At 39.3% G+C, this 13,159-nt stretch overlaps 1 protein-coding gene across 1 annotated transcript in view; it reads left to right on the forward strand.

Annotated features, from left to right (window-relative positions):
- SPAG5 (sperm associated antigen 5) overlaps positions 1-12,888 on the forward strand; it is a 424,869-nt gene extending 411,981 nt beyond the window's left edge. The window contains exons 24-25 of the mRNA XM_053705229.1: positions 11,406-11,486; positions 12,667-12,888. Coding sequence (XP_053561204.1) covers positions 11,406-11,486; positions 12,667-12,738 — 153 coding nt within the window. The 3' untranslated portion in view covers positions 12,739-12,888. The remainder of the gene's footprint in view (positions 1-11,405; positions 11,487-12,666) is intronic.
- The last annotated feature ends 271 nt before the right edge of the window (positions 12,889-13,159 follow it).

A 13,159-nucleotide genomic window follows, 5' to 3' on the forward strand; every position in this document is an offset into this window, starting at 1 on the left:
AGGAGAGAGCTTCAGTGATCCTGATAGCGCCTGCGTGGCCATGCAGGACTTGGTATGCGGATCTAGTGGACATGTCCTCTCTGCCACCGTGGAAACTTCCGTTGAGACAGGACCTTCTCATTCAAGGTCCTTTCCAACATCCAAATCTAATTTCTCTGCAACTGACTGCGTGGAGATTGAACGCTTGATTTGATCGAAGCGAGGATTCTCTGGTTGAGTTATCAATACTTTGATACAGGCTACAAAGCCTGTCACTAGAAAAATCTATCATAAGATATGGCGTAAATATCTTTTTGGTGTGAATCCAAGGGTTACTCATGGAGTAAAGTTAGGATTCCTAGGATTTTGTCTTTTCTCCAAGAAGGATTGGAGAAAGGGTTATCAGCAAGTTCCTTAAAGGGACAAATTTCAGCTTTGTCAATTCTGTTTCACAAACGTTTGGCAAATGTATCTGATGTTCAGTCTTTTTGTCAGGCTCTATCTAGAATTAAGCCTGTATTTAGACCAATTACTCCTCCCTGGAGTTTGAATTTAGTTCTTTGAGTTCTGCAAGGGGTTCCGTTTGAACCTATGCATTCCATAGATATTAAACTATTATCTTGGAAAGTTCTGTTTTTGGTTGCTATTTCTTCTTCAGTTTCTGAGCTTTCAGCATTATAGTGTGATTCGCCTTATCCCATATTTCATTCTGATAAGGTGGTTTTTACGTACCAAACCTGGGTTCCTTCCTAAGGTTGTTTCGAATAAGAATATTAATCAGGAAATTGTTGTTCCTTCCTTGTGTCCTAATCCTTCTTCTAAGAAGGAGCGTCTTTTACATAACTTGGACGTGGTCCGTGCCTTAAAGTTTTACTTACAGGCAACTAAGGATTTCCGTCAATCATCTTCATTATTCATTGTTTATTCTGGAAAGCGTAGGGGTCAGAAAGCTACGGCTACCTCTTTCTTTTTGGCTGAGAAGTATCATCTGCCTGGCATATGAGACTGCTGGACAGCAGCCTCCTGAAAGAATTACAGCTCATTCTTCTAGGGCTGTGGCTTCCACATGGGTTTTTAAAAACGATGCATCTGTGGAACAGATTTGTAAGGCTGCGACTTGGTTGTCCCTTCGCTCTTTTTCCAAATTTTCCAAATTTGATACTTTTGCTTCTTCTGAGGCTATCTTTGGGAGAAAGGTTCTTCAAGCAGTGGTGCCTTCCGTTTAGGTTCCTGTCTTGTCCCTCCCTTTCATCCGTGTCCTGTTGCTTTGGTATTGGTTTCCCACAAGTAAGGATGAAATCCGTGGACTCATCATATCTTTGTAAAAGAAAACTAAATGTATGCTTACTTGATAAATTACTTTCTTTTACGATATGACAAGTCCACGGCCCACCCTGTTCTTTTTAAGACAGTTTTTCTTTATATTTTTTGTAAACTTCAGTCACCTCTGCACCTTTTTAGCCTTTCCTTTTTCTCTTCCTATACCTTCGGCCGAATGACTGAGGGGGAAGGGGAGGGGCTATATATACAGCTCTGCTGTGGTGCTCTTTGCCACTTCCTGTTAGCAAAAGGTTAATATCCCACAAGTAAGGATGAAATCCGTGGACTCGTCATATCGTAAGAAAGTAATTTATCAGGTAAGCATAAATTTAGTTTTTTTGGGTTGTGGATTAATTTTTTCAGCGGAAAATGGCTGTTTCTTTCATGTAATTAGCAAGAGTCCATGAGCTAGTGACGTATGGGATATACATTCCTACCAGGAGGGGCAAAGTTTCCCAAACCTCAAAATGCCTATAAATACACCCCTCACCACACCCACAATTCAGTTTTACAAACTTTGCCTCCGATGGAGGTGGTGAAGTAAGTTTGTGCTAGATTCTACGTTGATATGCGCTCCGCAGCAAGTTGGAGCCCGGTTTTCCTCTCAGCGTGCAGTGAATGTCAGAGGGATGTGAGGAGAGTATTGCCTATTTGAATGCAGTGATCTCCTTCTAAGGGGTCTATTTCATAGGTTCTCTGTTATCGGTCGTAGAGATTCATCTCTTACCTCCCTTTTCAGATCGACGATATACTCTTATATATACCATTACCTCTGCTGATTCTCGTTTCAGTACTGGTTTGGCTATCTGCTATATGTAGATGAGTGTCCTGGGGTAAGTAAGTCTTATTTTCTGTGACACTCCTAGCTATGGTTGGGCACTTTGTTTATAAAGTTCTAAATATATGTATTCAAACATTTATTTGCCTTGACTCAGAATGTTCAACTTTCCTTATTTTCAGACAGTCAGTTTCATATTTGGGATAATGCATTTTAATTTAACATTTTTCTTACCTTAAAATTTGACTTTTTCCCTGTGGGCTGTTAGGCTCGCGGGGGCTGAAAATGCTTCATTTTATTGCGTCATTCTTGGCGCGGACTTTTTTGGCGCAAAAATTCTTTTTCCGTTTCCAGCGTCATACGTGTCGCCGGAAGTTGCGTCATTTTTTGACGTTATTTTGCGCCACAAATGTCGGCGTTCCGGATGTGGCGTCATTTTTGGCGCCAAAAAAGCATTTAGGCGCCAAATAATGTGGGCGTCTTATTTGGCGCGAAAAAATATGGGCGTCACTTTTGTCTCCACATTATTTAAGTCTCATTTTTTCTTGCTTCTGGTTGCTAGAAGCTTGTTCTTTGGCATTTTTTCCCATTCCTGAAACTGTCATTTAAGGAATTTGATCAATTTTGCTTTATATGTTGTTTTTTCTCTTACATATTGCAAGATGTCTCACGTTGCATCTGAGTCAGAAGATACTACAGGAAAATCGCTGTCAAGTGCTGAATCTACCAAAGCTAAGTGTATCTGCTGTAAACTTTTGGTAGCTATTCCTCCAGCTGTTGTTTGTATTGATTGTCATGACAAACTTGTTAAAGCAGATAATATTTCCTTTAGTAAAGTACCATTGCCTGTTGCAGTTCCTTCAACATCTAAGGTGCAGAATGTTCCTGATAATATAAGAGATTTTGTTTCTGAATCCATAAAGAAGGCTATGTCTGTTATTTCTCCTTCTAGTAAACGTAAAAAATCTTTTAAAACTTCTCTCCCTACAGATGAATTTTTAACTGAACATCATCATTCTGATTCTGATGATTCCTCTGGTTCAGAGGATTCTGTCTCAGAGGTTGATGCTGATAAATCTTCATATTTATTTAAAATGGAATTTATTCGTTCTTTACTTAAAGAAGTCCTAATTGCTTTAGAAATAGAGGATTCTGGTCCTCTTGATACTAAATCTAAACGTTTAAATAAGGTTTTTAAATCTCCTGTAGTTATTCCAGATGTTTTTCCTGTCCCTGATGCTATTTCTGCAGTAATTTCCAAAGAATGGGATAATTTGGGTAATTCATTTACTCCTTCTAAACGTTTTAAGCAATTATATCCTGTGCCGTCTGACAGATTAGAATTTTGGGACAAGATCCCTAAAGTTGATGGAGCTATTTCTACCCTTGCTAAACGTACTACTATTCCTACGTCAGATGGTACTTCGTTTAAGGATCCTCTAGATAGGAAAATTGAGTCCTTTCTAAGAAAAGCTTATCTGTGTTCAGGTAATCTTCTTAGACCTGCTATATCTTTGGCTGATGTTGCTGCAGCTTCAACTTTTTGGTTGGAAACTTTAGCGCAACAAGTAACACATCGTGATTCTCATGATATTATTATTCTTCTTCAACATGCTAATAATTTTATCTGTGATGCCATTTTTGATATTATCAGAGTTGATGTCAGGTTTATGTCTCTAGCTATTTTAGCTAGAAGAGCTTTATGGCTTAAAACTTGGAATGCTGATATGGCTTCTAAATCAACTTTACTTTCCATTTCTTTCCAGGGTAACAAATTATTTGGTTCTCAGTTGGATTCCATTATTTCAACTGTTACTGGTGGGAAAGGAACTTTTTTACCACAGGATAAAAAATCTAAAGGTAAAAACAGGGCTAATAATCGTTTTCGTTCCTTTCGTTTCAACAAAGAACAAAAGCCTGATCCTTCATCCTCAGGAGCAGTTTCAGTTTGGAGACCATCTCCAGTCTGGAATAAATCCAAGCCAGCTAGAAAGGCAAAGCCTGCTTCTAAGTCCACATGAAGGTGCGGCCCTCATTCCAGCTCAGCTGGTAGGGGGCAGGTTACGTTTTTTTCAAGAAAATTTGGATCAATTCTGTTCACAATCTTTGGATTCAGAGCATTGTTTCAGAAGGGTACAGAATTGGTTTCAAGTTGAGACCTCCTGCAAAGAGATTTTTTCTTTCCCGTGTCCCAGTAAATCCAGTAAAAGCTCAAGCATTTCTGAAATGTGTTTCAGATCTAGAGTTGACTGGAGTAATTATGCCAGTTCCAGTTCCGGAACAGGGGATGGGGTTTTATTCAAATCTCTTCATTGTACCAAAGAAGGAGAATTCTTTCAGACCAGTTCTGGATCTAAAAATATTGAATCGTTATGTAAGGATACCAACGTTCAAGATGGTAACTGTAAGGACTATCTTACCTTTTGTTCAGCAAGGGAATTATATGTCCACAATAGATTTACAGGATGCATATCTGCATATTCCGATTCATCCAGATCATTATCAGTTCCTGAGATTCTCGTTTCTGGACAAGCATTACCAGTTTGTGGCTCTGCCGTTTGGCCTAGCTACAGCTCCAAGAATTTTTACAAAGGTTCTCGGTGCCCTGCTGTCTGTAATCAGAGAACAGGGTATTGTGGTATTTCCTTATTTGGACGATATCTTGGTACTTGCTCAGTCTTTACATTTAGCAGAATCTCATACGAATCGACTTGTGTTGTTTCTTCAAGATCATGGTTGGAGGATCAATTTACCAAAAAGTTCTTTGATTCCTCAGACAAGGGTAATCTTTCTGGGTTTCCAGATGGATTCAGTGTCCATGACTCTGTCTTTAACAGACAAGAGACGTCTAAAGTTGATTACAGCTTGTCGAAACCTTCAGTCACAATCATTCCCTTCGGTAGCCTTATGCATGGAAATTCTAGGTCTTATGACTGCTGCATCGGACGCGATCCCCTTTGCTCGTTTTCACATGCGACCTCTTCAGCTCTGTATGCTGAAGCAATGGTGCAAGGATTACACGAAGATATCTCAATTAATATCTTTAAAACCGATTGTTCGACACTCTCTAACATGGTGGACAGATCACCATCGTTTAATTCAGGGGGCTTCTTTTGTGCTTCCGACCTGGACTGTAATTTCAACAGAAGCAAGTCTCACAGGTTGGGGAGCTGTGTGGGGATCTCTGACGGCACAAGGAGTTTGGGAATCTCAGGAGGTGAGATTACCGATCAATATTTTGGAACTCCGTGCAATTTTCAGAGCTCTTCAGTTTTGGCCTCTTCTGAAGAGAGAATCGTTCATTTGTTTTCAGACAGACAATGTCACAACTGTGGCATACATCAATCATCAAGGAGGGACTCACAGTCCTCTGGCTATGAAAGAAGTATCTCGAATTTTGGTTTGGGCGGAATCCAGCTCCTGTCTAATCTCTGCGGTTCATATCCCAGGTGTAGACAATTGGGAAGCGGATTATCTCAGTCTCCAAACGTTGCATCCGGGCGAATGGTCTCTTCACCCAGAGGTATTTCTTCAGATTGTTCAAATGTGGGAACTTCCAGAAATAGATCTGATGGCGTCCCATCTAAACAAGAAACTTCCCAGGTATCTGTCCAGATCCCGGGATCCTCAGGCGGAGGCAGTGGATGCATTATCACTTCCTTGGAAGTATCATCCTGCCTATATCTTTCCGCCTCTAGTTCTGCTTCCAAGGGTAATCTCCAAGATTCTGAAGGAATGCTCGTTTGTTCTGCTGGTAGCTCCGGCATGGCCTCACAGGTTTTGGTATGCGGATCTTGTCCGGATGGCCTCTTGCCAACCGTGGACTCTTCCGTTAAGACCAGACCTTCTGTCACAAGGTCCTTTTTTCCATCAGGATCTGAAATCCTTAAATTTAAAGGTATGGAGATTGAACGCTTGATTCTTGGTCAAAGAGGTTTCTCTGACTCTGTGATTAATACTATGTTACAGGCTCGTAAATCTGTATCTCGAGAGATATATTATAGAGTCTGGAAGACTTATATTTCTTGGTGTCTTTCTCATCATTTTTCCTGGCATTCTTTTAGAATACCGAGAATTTTACAGTTCCTTCAGGATGGTTTAGATAAGGGTTTGTCCGCAAGTTCTTTGAAAGGACAAATCTTTTCACAGAAAGATTGCTATTCTTCCTGATATTCATTGTTTTGTACAAGCTTTGGTTCGTATAAAACCTGTCATTAAGTCAATTTCTCCTCCTTGGAGTTTGAATTTGGTTCTGGGAGCTCTTCAAGCTCCTCCGTTTGAACCTATGCATTCATTAGACATTAAATTACTTTCTTGGAAAGTTTTGTTCCTTTTGGCCATCTCTTCTGCCAGAAGAGTTTCTGAATTATCTGCTCTTTCTTGTGAGTCTCCTTTTCTGATTTTTCATCAGGATAAGGCGGTGTTGCGAACTTCTTTTGAATTTTTACCTAAAGTTGTGAATTCCAACAACATTAGTAGGGAAATTGTGGTTCCTTCATTATGTCCTAATCCTAAGAATTCTAAGGAGAAATCGTTGCATTCTTTGGATGTTGTTAGAGCTTTGAAATATTATGTTGAAGCTACGAAATCTTTTCGTAAGACTTCTAGTCTATTTGTTATCTTTTCCGGTTCTAGAAAAGGCCAGAAAGCTTCTGCCATTTCTTTGGCATCTTGGTTGAAATCTTTAATTCATCTTGCCTATGTTGAGTCGGGTAAAACTCCGCCTCAGAGAATTACAGCTCATTCTACTAGGTCAGTTTCTACTTCCTGGGCGTTTAGGAATGAAGCTTCGGTTGACCAGATCTGCAAAGCAGCAACTTGGTCCTCTTTGCATTCAATTCTATCATTTTGATGTATTTTCTTCTTCTGAAGCAGTTTTTGGTAGAAAAGTACTTCAGGCAGCGGTTTCAGTTTGAATCTTCTGCTTATGTTTTTCGTTAAACTTTATTTTGGGTGTGGATTATTTTCAGCAGGAATTGGCTGTCTTTATTTTATCCCTCCCTCTCTAGTGACTCTTGTGTGGAAAGATCCACATCTTGGGTAGTCATTATCCCATACGTCACTAGCTCATGGACTCTTGCTAATTACATGAAAGAAAACATAATTTATGTAAGAACTTACCTGATAAATTCATTTCTTTCATATTAGCAAGAGTCCATGAGGCCCGCCCTTTTTTGTGGTGGTTATGATTTTGTATAAAGCACAATTATTCCAATTCCTTATTTTATATGCTTTCGCACTTTTTTATCACCCCACTTCTTGGCTATTCGTTAAACTGAATTGTGGGTGTGGTGAGGGGTGTATTTATAGGCATTTTGAGGTTTGGGAAACTTTGCCCCTCCTGGTAGGAATGTATATCCCATACGTCACTAGCTCATGGACTCTTGCTAATATGAAAGAAATGAATTTATCAGGTAAGTTCTTACATAAATTATGTTTTTTATTTTTATCCCTCCCTCTCTAGTGACTCTTGTGAGGAGTTCCACATCTTGGGTATTGCTATCCCATACGTCACTAGCTCATGGACTCTTGCCAATTACATGAAAGAAAACATAATTTATGTAAGAACTTACCTGATAAATTCATTTCTTTCATATTGGCAAGAGTCCATGAGGCCCACCCTTTTTATGGTGGTTATGATTTTTTTGTATAAAGCACAATTATTTCCAAATTTCTTTTGTTGATGCTTTCTACTCCTTTCTTTATCACCCCACTGCTTGGCTATTAGTTAAACTGAATTGTGGATGTGGTGAGGGGTGTATTTATAGGCATTTTGAGGTTTGGGAAACTTTGCCCATCCTGGTAGGATTGTATATCCCATACGTCACTAGCTCATGGACTCTTCCCAATATGAAAGAAATTAATTTATCAGGTAAGTTCTTACATAAATTATGTTTTTCTCATAGCAGTGGCTGTCCTGCCTTGCGCACTATGTGACTTGGTGTGGTCTTGCTTTCATTTCCTCTTTCCTGACCGAGCTGGCTGTCGGAGAAGATGTTATTTCTCTGCATTGTCTGGGTCTAGGAAGTGGCGAGTGCCCCAGCGAGTATAAAGGTGCTGTTTTTTTGAGAAATAAAGATTGTTTATTTTCTGTGTCCTGCTGTCAGCTTAAGCTATGGAGAATTCTGAGATATTAGAGGGTACTCCCTCTATCCCTAATAGTAATATCGGTTTATATTGTGAGAAGGCCTTGGTATGCCCGCCCTCTCTATGATGTTCCACATGCCTTGACAACGTTATTAGGTCAAAAAAGGTTTACCCTTTTAGTACCACTGAGCTGTCCACCTCTGAGGACTCGCCGTCCCATGAGGTGCATACCCAACATTCATCTCCTCCTATACACGCAGCTTCCCACAGCACGCTTAATCCTCCATCTGGAGGGGACCCTTTACCATCAGATTTTACCGCGCAGTTAAAAACGACAGTGTCTGAGGCCCTCAGTGTTTTACCTCGCCCTGCTAATCGCACGCAAAAGGTTAAACATAGCTCTCCTGCCCCAGGGTCATCATGTAATTTATTGGATTGAACTGCTCTGTCCCAGTTATCCAAGGATGAGTTGCACTCTGAGGCTTCAGAGTTTGAACTTTCTGGGACGGAGTCTGCTGCCTCTAAGCCTCCTGCTGCAGAGGAACCAGTCTTTCGATTTAAGATTGAACAATTACGTTTTCTTCTAAAGTAAGTCCTGTCTACACTAGAGGTTCCAGAGGCCAAGCTGCCTGATGAACTTTTGATTCCCAATCACTATTAAAGGGACACTCAATCAAAATTAAACTTTCATGATTCAGATAGAGCATTACATTTTAAACAACTTTCCAATTTACTTCCATTAACAAAATGTGCACAGTCTTTTTATATTTAAACTTTTTGAGTCATTAACTCCTACTGAGCATGTGCAAGAATAAGTGTGTATGCATTTGTGTATGGCCGATGGCTGTCACATGGTACTTGTATGCATTTGTGATTGGCTGATGGCTGTCACATGGTACAGGGGGAGTGGAAAAAGACATAACGTTTAAAATTGTCAGGAAAAAAAAAATCTACTACTCATTTGAAGTTCAGACTAAGTGCTATTGCATTGTATTGTTATCTTGCATTTGTTGATTATGCAAATCTACTGTATTGACTGGTCCTTTAAGAACGAATGGGGCAAAATTGGATCTTCCGTCTCCCCTTCGTCTTCTTTTAAAAAATTATTCCTGGTCCCGGAATTGGAGTTGTGGGGTTCCGTCCCTAAGGTGGATGGCGCTATCTCCACACTTGCCAAACGTACTACTATCCCGCTTGAGGATATTTTGTTGTTCAGAGAACCGATGGATAAGAAGATGGAAACTCTTCTAAGAAAGATGTTTCAAGATACAGGATATTTATTTCAACCGACAGCGGCTGTTGCAGCGGTTGCTGGAGCAGCAACCTACTGGTGCGACTCCTTATTGGAATTGATCGAGGTGGAGGGTCCCCTCAACGTTATCCAAGATAGAATTAAAGCCTTGAGAATTGCGAATTCTTTTATCTGTGATGCTAACATGCAGATTATTCGCCTAAATGCTAAGGTTTCTGGCTTTTTGGTTCAGACCCGTCGGGCGCTCTGGCTGAAGTCCTGGTCTGCGGATATGACTTCTAAGTCCTGACTTCTTTCCATCCCTTTTAAGGGAAAGATTTTATTTGGTCCAGGTCTGGACTCGATTATCTCTACAGTTACAGGGGTCAAGGGTGCCTTCCTACCGCAAGATAAAAAGAGCAAGTCTTAGGGACAAGTTTCTAATTTTCGTTTTTCTAAAAGAGTTATTGATACTTTTATTAAAGCTCCTAAGCCTGTTACTCGTCGCATATATCATAAGGTGTGGAGAACCTATTTATTCTGGTGGGAAGAACATGGATTTTCCTGGCATAAAGTTAAGGTTGCCAGGATCCTATCGTTTCTTCAGGATGGACTGGAGAAGGGCCTTTCTGCCAGTTCCCTGAGGGGACAGATTTTGGCCCCGTCTGTTTTACTGCACAAGATACTCTCGGAGCTTCCAGATGTACAGTCCTTTGTTAAGGCTCTGATTTAGGATCAGACCCGTGTTCAGATCTAAGGCTCCTCCTTGGAGTTTAAATCTTGTTCTCACAGTTTTGCAACGGGCTCCATTTGAGCCTATGCATGAAATTGATATTAAATTGTTGTCCTGGAAGGTTCTTTTTCTACTGGCTATTGCTTCTGCACGCAGAGTATCTGAGATTGCTGCCTTGCAAAGTGAGCCTCCTTATCTGGTGTTCCATTCTGATTAGACTGTCCTACGTACTAAGTTAGGTTTTTTTTTCCTAAGGTTCTGTCAGACCACAACATCAATCAAGAGATTGTTGTTCCTTCCTTGTGTCCCAATCCTTCTTCTTCAAAGGAACATTTGCTTTATAATTTGGACATGTTTCGCGCCTTGAAGTTCTATCTTCAGGCTACTAAGGATTTTAGACAAACAAGTTTGATGTTTTTGCTTCGGCTGAAGCAGCCTTCGGGATATATGTTTTGCAGGCTGTGGTGCCCTCAGATTAGGGTCCGCCTCTCTTTTTGTCCCTCCCGTTATCATTCAGTGTCCTCTAGAGCTTGGGTATGAGTTTCCCAACAGTAAGGAATGATGCCGTGGACTCTCCTTTTCCTTCTCCTATTAAGAAGGAAAACACAAATTATGCTTACCAGATAATTTCATTTCCTTCTGTATAAGGCCCCCGCCCGTGTTCTCCGATGGGTGGCCTTCTAAATTATATTTTTCTTTTAGCACCATTTATAACCTGATATTTCTCCTACTGTTCCTTGTTCCCTCAGCAGAATGAATGGGGGGAAGTGAGAGAGGTATTTAAGCCTTTGGCTGTGGTGTCTTTGCCTCCTCCTGGTGGCCATGTTCAGTATTTCCCAACAGTAAGGAATGATGCTGTGAACTCTCCTTATACAGAAGGAAATTAAATTATCTGGTTAGCATAATTTGTTTTTTCTTTTATGAGAATGGAATGGAGCATGCAATTTTAAGCAACTTTCTAATTTACTCCTATTATAACATTTTCTTCGTTCTCTAAATTTAGCCACCAATTAGCAGGCACTACCCAGGTGCTGAACCAAAAATTGGCTGGCTCCTGCTTTTTCAAATAGAAATAGCAAGAGAATGAAGGAAAAATTATAATAGGAGTAAATTTAGAAAGTTGCTTAAAATTGCATGCCCTATCTAAATCATGAAAGAAACAAATTTGGGTTTTACGTCCCTTAAATTTCAAAGGTTTCACTATTTCTGTATTAAATATTTGCTACTGTCTACAGAGTAATTGTGTTCATCTCTCCGCCTTTTTATTCTTTCCGCAGAGGAATATCCTTGAGGGGAATCTTGCTCGTTCTGAGTCAGAGTTACAAAAGTTGGATAATCTTATTGAAAAAATTCGAGAGGTGAGATGCAAAATGGGGAAAAGTATATAAAAGGGGACTAGCCACAATCCTGTCATTTGTAAGCATTTTTGGTAGGCCCTATACTCTGAGCTTGCATGTTATTTTATTCAGGTCTTGCGAAGGAAACCGTTATTTTTCCCCTACTAACTCTTTCCACTTGTACCCTCCTACACAGCTCTGTAACTAATGCATTTGTACTCCGATATTGTTTCCATTAGCAAGTTGCTTAAAGGACCATTCAATGTAGCTCAATTACACAATTAATAAGTATATAATTAAAAAAAAAAATAATAATGCGACAGCACTTACTCTGAATTTCAAATAAGCAGTAGATTTTTTTTTTTTTCTGACATTTATTTTTTCTTCCATTTACCATGTGACAGACAACAGCAAATCACAGACTAGTATACGTATACCCTGTGAGCTTGTGTACCTGCTCAGTAGGATCTTGTTCCCTGGGAAATGTAAATATAAAAAGACTGGGCAACATTTGATAATGGAAATAAATTGGAAATTGTCTTAAAACTGCGTTTTCTTTATATATCATAAAAGTTTATTTTAACTTTACAATTGTAATACAACCACAGTTATATCTCATCTATAGCTTTTGCTATGAGTAATAATAGTCTGTAATACATGTTTGTAAAAGCCTGCACCATACTAATGCTAAATATCATACAGGCCTACCATTAATTGTAGTTACTTTTAGTTTCTTTAGAATGGTTATGCTTTAAATTCCTTAAAGGGACAGTAAAGTCAAAATGAAACTTTAATTGTTTAGATAGCACATGTAACAACATTATAATAATTCTATCACCAAATTTTCTTAGTTCTCCTTGTTACAGTAAAACTAGGTGGGCTTTTGGGAGCTTGTGGCAACAAGGTTTCAAACTAGGTAATACACTCTTGCAAACACTGCTGCCATAGAGCACTAAAGCCGTGCAATCCCCTGAGCTCATATAAGCCTACATAGGTTTGCCCTTCACCATAGAATGTCAAGAGAACAAAGCACATTTGTTAATAGAAGTAAATGGTAACTTAAATAGCTCTTATCTGCATGCATATTCCTTTTATGAGAAAATGAACAGCAGATCTGTATTCTTTTTAAAGATTAAACATGTTTTGGAAGTATATTTACAGGAACTAAAATTAATAATGCGTTTTTTTTCTCCTTATCTAGGCTCTGTTGTCCATACCTGAAGTTGTGTCCAGCTGTGAAAAACTGAGACAAGTGATGGAATATCTAGACTAGAGAATATCTGGTTATTGTGGATTGGTTCAATTTTGTTTGGTCTTCAGAAGACCTATGATTATGTCTATATGTTTATATACTATGAAACCTAAGAATAATTTGTATAGTTTTGCTTGTAAAACATAAATTAAAGTATTGTTACAAAAACCATTCTGCTTTTAAAGATTTTGTTGATCCAAAACCAAGTTGACGTTTTCTGTTGCTTTAACACACAGTTTTGATGATGGGTATTTTGCTATTTGCATATATTTAAAGGGATAGTAAACACCTTGTAATTACAATACATTTCTGTTGAGCTGCTAAAGAATACCATATCTGCCAAGTCTTAGCGCTTTTAAAGCAAATTAACATCCTTTTTTATGCACTTATTTCTCAATAGCCAAACTCCATCCACCATTTGCCCCATTTGGAGTAGCCAAAC

Source organism: Bombina bombina, chromosome 3, assembly GCF_027579735.1.
Source record: "Bombina bombina isolate aBomBom1 chromosome 3, aBomBom1.pri, whole genome shotgun sequence".
NCBI lineage: Eukaryota > Metazoa > Chordata > Amphibia > Anura > Bombinatoridae > Bombina > Bombina bombina.